The following is a 6,599-nucleotide window of genomic DNA, read 5'->3' as shown; positions in this document are numbered from 1 at the left end:
CTAATTAAATCGAGTTATTTTTGTTGCATTTGTGGTTATACGAGGTTACATAGAGTTGTAGAAACTCATCGAAATTTGCATCTAGTTGAATCGAGTTGTAGAAAATCGTATTTTTCCAAAATAATTATAAAAATAGTATTTTTGCAAATAAAAAGACATTATTGAATTTTTTTTAAAAATGACATTATTTTCGTAAAAAGGTTTTTTGATCTTGAGTATTTTTCAAAAAAGCTCTAGTAATTATGTATTCGAGTATTTTGGAACAGTCTTAGATATAAAACTCAAAAACTTTGAAAGACTTATAACTTTTAATTTTAGTATGTTTTTAACTTGCAATATTTCATAAATGATATGCTAAATATTTAATTATTTTCTATTATTTTTTATCATTTTAACACTATAAATACTTAAAGGTTATTTTCTTTATTAAAAACTACTACTCACTTAGAAGGTTTTTTTGAATATTACTCTTTATTTTAAAATTATTATTCTAAAACTGATTTTTTCTAAGTAATCCGAGATTTTTACGAGTAATTCGAGTTTTGTCTGAGTTTGAACTGAGTCAAGTAAAAAAGCGTGTTCTGACTGAGTATATCAAAACTGGATCGAAAATAGGCCTGAATCCGAGAAATCCCTTAAAAATTATTCTTCTCCAATACACCACATTCAGAAGTTATAAGTTAGATCTTGTAAAATAAATTTATTGAATGTATTTGTATAATTTATGATAATTATATATTTATAATAAACAAAAATTATGTATATAATAATAGTTATATTTCAAAATAATACAAACAATTTTTCATTAATGACCCGATTATTTATGATCAATTCTCGATTATTTTAAATATATTAGTATTCTAAATGTCAATTATTGTACGAGTATTCGGTCCGAATAGTCGTTTTTAACAATAATCAATAATGTTTCGAGTAATTAGGTCCAAAAATAATATTTTAAAAAGTCGGTCAAAACACGATTTCACTCTAAGTCAAACAAAGGTTTGATTCTCTCAATTGTTTATTGTTTCGATTTAAATTTATTTTGAATAAATGAATTTAATAAATGAGCAAAAATTTAAATATATGTCCCGCTAGTTAACCAAGTACATCCACAAGCAAATTTTAACGGTACTTGTAATTTTTTTTGATTAAAAAATAAAATGTGAAAAAAGGTGAAAACTTTAAATACAATTATTAGTTGTCGAGATTTAGTAATCGGACAAATAAAATAAAAAGAATTGAGACACACTCTTGTACAAGAAATAAAGAGGAACTCTGCTCATCCCCTGCTCTGTTAAAAGTTTTAAAAGAATATATTGAGGACAAAACCCAAGAATAGGCAGCTCCATCTCAACCTCTTAGGAGCAAACAAAGAAAAAGGCAACTGCTTCACAAGAAATAGATAAACTACTAGCATATATTATTAACTAATAAGTTGTTAAAATGTTGCAACATTAGCAAGCTATTGAGTTGTTCTTATCAGGTCTTTAGTAACATTCAGCTCTTTATAAGCAATATTGATTGTATACCACATCAAACGGAAAATAGTCTTGAGTTCCACCTAAACTTCTACTTTGCCTCTCTAAAGCTGCAGTTATAGAGGTTGGAATATCTAACCACAAACTCAAAAATAGCTAGCACATATAGCCTTCATAGAGAGCTAAAATTTACTCAAACATTTTTGGTTAACATTCCATTCACACAAATGTATGCTGTAGCGTGCCCTGCTGAAAACGTATCAAAGAGTGGCAGTACCAGACAAATTAAATCACACAGCATATATATATATATATATGTTCTCGCTGATAAAATAATACATGTCCATATCCAAACGTAAATATAAAACTGGTAGCAACTTAAAAATTAGAGATAAATTGGAGAATGTTGTATCCGGAAAATACCATAATATTCCATTGGAGAACTTCAAAAACTTTAGAGACCAGCTTCATAACAGTATCCTGAAAATGAAAAAAAAATTGGACAGACTAACTCAGCTGCTAAAATGAGGTAGTATCAATGTATAATATCAATAACCATAATAAAGTAAATGTTTACCTGATCATGCATCAGATTCTGATTTGGCACAAGAGAAATTTTCACTGTCGTCGTCACTTGAGTTCAGTAGTTCTTCATTTAGGAACAAATTTCCATCATCATCTTCAAATTCATCCAATTCATCTTCATTTAGATTAGCCTCCACAGAAGTAGGGGGACTTCGACGATTAGAAAATAAATCGACAACAATTTGGCTTGAAATAGTTAATGATGCAACATCCTTTCGAACTAAAGAAGAACTTTCAATCACATCCTCAATTGGTTGAAAAGGTGGTAATTGAAATACATCATTATTTGGCGACTCATCTGATGCATGACATACTTCAGGAATGTCATCGATAGACCGATGATTAACTTTTTGAACAATCCTCCAATTAGAACCTCGCTTCATATCAGGCAAATAAAAAACTTGCTGAGCTTGACTTGCCAATATAAATGGGTCATCAGGATACCAATTGCTTGAAGTATTTATTGATGTCAAATTATTTTCCACAAAGACTCATCTACCTTTTGGATTAGAGTTATACCACTTGCAACGAAATAAGAAAACTTTTCGTTCAAAAAGGAATGACAACTGCAAGATCTCAACCAAAACACCATAATAGATAATGTCATTATCATCATGGTCACCTTCTGTGCAAACTCCAGAACATTGTGTGCCAAGAGTATCATCATAAATTTTGCAACGAAATCGAACTCCATTTATAACACAACTTTGATAACTACTATATCATTCCAAAGGTCCTTGAGATAAAGAGTATAAATCATCATTCACACCGTCTGAGTTTTGTACTTTTATATCAGATATCTATACTATTAAAACAAAAAATATTATGAAGAATTTTTACAAATAATTTTGTAATAATTGACGATAAACTTTTACCTTCGTTTTGAACCATGAAGGGAATTCCTCTCTTTGCTTAGTGATAACATCTAAATCGGATAGTCCTCTTTCTACCAAAAATTTTCTGTGCTTACTACAAAAAGTTAAAAAAATGATACATATATTAAACATCAGCAAAACATCAGCAGGTGACATAACTATATTTTCAAATTAAATAAAAGAATCATAACTTACTCGAGGTATTCCTGGATATCATCAGCAGAATTATTCAGGATATACCATTGAATCACATTTTTCCAATCATGCAGCAACTGAATAGATGGTGCCCCTATTGGACGAACATTTGATTTGAAAATGTCCATACTATAATTTGCAGAAGGTAAATCCCAGTTGCGCTCAGGTTTATTAAATCTTGTCTCTATGTTTGAAATATATCTTGATAAGAAGCTTATAGCTTCATCAACAATAAAAGTTTCGGCAATTGAGCCATCTGGTCGAGCCATATTTCTTACATATCGCTTGTATAAACCCATGCGACGTTCCGTACCAAACATCCATCTCATAGAAACAGGATCACCTAGCAAAACCTGATCCGGTAAGTGCACGCAAAGGTGTACCATTATGGTGAAAAATGCTGGGGGGAAAATCTTCTCTAATTTACACAAGATGATTACAATTCCGTCCTTTAGTTCTTCGATATCTGATACTCTCACTATTTTGGCACATATTTTTTGAAAAAATTGACATAGCTCAATTAAAGTGCCTCGAATATTCTTAGTAAGAAAGGGTTGTATGCCAACTGGTAATATCTTATGTAGTAAAACATGACAGTCATGAGTTTTCATCCCTCTTAACTTGTCATTATCAGTTACACATCGACTTATATTTGAAGCATATCCATCTGGTAGTCTTACACTTTGAATGAATTTACAAAAACTTTTACATTCTTCTTTCGTCAAAGTATAACTGGCTTGAGGTTTTTCAAATTTATCATTAGTGGACTTTTTCAACCAAAGCTCTTCACGAATCTTTAAATCTTGTAAATCTTTACGGGCTTTCAAATTATCTTTTGATTTACCTTCGATATCTAAAAGTGTACCTATAATGTTATCACAAACATTTTTCTCTATATGCATCACATCTAGATTATGACGCAATAAAAGCGTTGACCAATATGGAAAGTCAAATAGAATACTCTTTTTGCTCCAATTTAATTCGTTCCCCCCACACTTTCTTTTTCTTGAAACATTAGTTGGTGCTTTACCAGTTGTTCGAATCGGAACTTCATTCAACTGTTTTAAAATGTCTTCACCACTAAAAGTTCCAGGAGGCCCACGTAACTCACTAGATCCATCATATTCTTTACTCCTTCTCCAAGAATGATTAATATTCAAATAACACCGATGACCCATAAAACATTGCTTGTCAGTTATTCTTCTAGATCTTGTATCTTCCAGACATACGGGACATACTAATTTTCCAGCAGTGCTCCACCCAGACAAATATGCATAAGCTGGGAAATCACTAATGGTCCATATGACCGCAGCTCTAAGTTTGAACATACATTTTCCAAATGAATCATATTCATCAATACCATCCCATAGATCTTTAAGTTCATCAATTAATGGTTTCAAGAATACGTCATAGTCTTTTCCTGGAGATTTTGGCCCTGGAATTAATAAAGACATGAGGTAGTTTGTCCCGTTTGGAGAAGCCCAAGGTGGCTTGTTGTAAGGTATCAATATCACAGGTCATAAACTATAGGTTGATGTCATATTGGAAAAGGGGTTAAATCCATCTGATGCTAACCCCATTCGCACACTCCTGGAATCCAATGCAAAGTCATGGTACACACTGTCAAAATGTTTCCAAGCCTTTCCATCAGCAGGATGCCACAATATCCCATCTTCACTTTTACGCACTTCTTTGTGCCATCGCATGTCTTTAGAACTATGTTTAGAGCTAAACAACCTCTTTAATCGATCCTTGATAGGGAACCATCTAAGTCGTTTATGTGGAATTTTATTTCGAACATAACGACTAGACTTGCACACTGGACATGCCAAGAAATTTGCGTTCTCACCATAAAATATAACACAATCATATTGACAAACGTCAATTTGCTCGTACTCTAAGCCCACTTCACAAATAAGTTTTCTTGTTTGCTGATAATTTTCTGGACAATGGTTACCATCAGGCAATATTTCTCTTAAAAGTTTTAGAATATCATCAAATGCTTTATCTGTTAATTTATTAAGAACCTTTATATTCATCAACTTAACCACTGTACTTAAAAGTGAAAAATCTTTACAATTTCCATACAAAGGCTGATGTAGAGATTTGAACAAAGTATCATATTTGTCATCCACGTTGAATAAAGTTTGGTCAACAAAATCACTAGTTGGACCTATGTTAAAATACTTAGTTCCAATGGCGTCATGAAGACCCTCAGCCAAATCATTATGTTTGTCATTTACATATGCATCCTCATTATTAATAAACATTTCATCTTCTACTTCATCAATTTGTTCCCCGTGATAATACCATCTCTTATAAGTATCAAGAAAACCATTGGAAAGTAAGTGTACCTTAATCACATTAATATTCTGCAATTTCTTATTCGTACATCGACAACAAGGACATAACACCATCCCTTTGGCGTCCACACGCTTCTCTGCCACATATATGAATTCGATGATACCATTCGCATAATCTGGAGATAACTTATTTGGTATATCTATCCATGATCGATCCATGTCCCCCTGGTTTTATAAGAGTTGACAAATGAGTTATCTGGTGTAATTTTAATAGCATTAGTATAACTAAAACAAATGTCAACTTAATACATGTAGGTTGTCTATTTTAAATAAAATATTTTCGCAAGGCTAAAGTTCACATATATTCCGGTGGCCAGGAATATATAACTTAATGATAAGGAATTAACAAATGAAGGAACTTTACATGGATCTCGATTTTCTCACTTGATTAATCTTTATAATATATAACTAATTAACATGTTACACTTTTAAGACACTGAGTAAAACACATTTATAATATCTACATCACATTTTTAAAATAATTAAACAAGCGATTTAACAGAATTAAGGTGTCTGTAACTATTATGCCTTATGCAACAGTCTCCAAACTCAAAATCTTTTAACATAATTATTTCAACCAGCCAAAGCTTCTAAGATTTAATACACAATTTCTGATTATAGATTTCTTATCACCATGCCTCTTTTAATTTCTGTTGTTTGAGAAAATACCTAAATTTCTTAATTTACTTCAAAATTGAAATGAGCCCAAACTATCTGCATATATTTTAAAAAGTTCAACAAAATATAAGTGGTTCCTCACAACCTCTTGGACCATTGATTTTGAAGGATAATGGGTGAAATTATATTAAATAACTTACTTTTGTTTTCTCACAACAATATTGTGACAGTGTTATGCTAATCATTTATTTGGTTGTGTTATGTAGTTCCTTCAATTTCTAAAGAAATAAACTCTTATATTTGTATATATATTATCACAATTCATGACATGATATTAAAAAGAAGTAAAATTGTCTCATTTATCACATTCTTTGTCATTTAATAAAAGGCTAGAAAATTTATGGTTAAACATCTTAAGGGCCTTCATAGTAAAAACCAAACTAAGTTACTTTTGATATTGATAAAAGTTTTCTAATTTGTTTTCA

The 6,599-nt window shown here is 31.1% G+C and overlaps 2 protein-coding genes across 2 annotated transcripts; both read right to left on the bottom strand.

Annotated features, from left to right (window-relative positions):
• Positions 1 to 2,785: 2,785 nt before the first annotated feature.
• Positions 2,786 to 4,587, bottom strand: LOC141659848 (uncharacterized). Its single transcript, XM_074466774.1, has 3 exons — positions 3,134 to 4,587; positions 2,939 to 3,032; positions 2,786 to 2,863 (listed from the first exon to the last, which is right to left on the bottom strand). Exons 1-3 carry the CDS (start codon positions 4,585 to 4,587, stop codon positions 2,786 to 2,788), a joined length of 1,626 nt encoding a protein of 541 aa, XP_074322875.1.
• A 63-nt stretch (positions 4,588 to 4,650) lies between these two features.
• Positions 4,651 to 5,655, bottom strand: LOC141659847 (uncharacterized). The gene has a single exon (XM_074466773.1). The coding sequence runs from the start codon at positions 5,653 to 5,655 to the stop codon at positions 4,651 to 4,653; it is 1,005 nt and encodes a 334-aa protein (XP_074322874.1).
• Between the last annotated feature and the right edge of the window lie 944 nt (positions 5,656 to 6,599).

The sequence above is a fragment of the Apium graveolens genome, chromosome 5, assembly GCF_009905375.1.
Source record: "Apium graveolens cultivar Ventura chromosome 5, ASM990537v1, whole genome shotgun sequence".
Classification (NCBI taxonomy): Eukaryota; Viridiplantae; Streptophyta; class Magnoliopsida; order Apiales; family Apiaceae; genus Apium; species Apium graveolens.
Note: the sequence above shows the minus strand (reverse complement) of the source record. Positions and strands in the feature narration are given on the sequence as shown.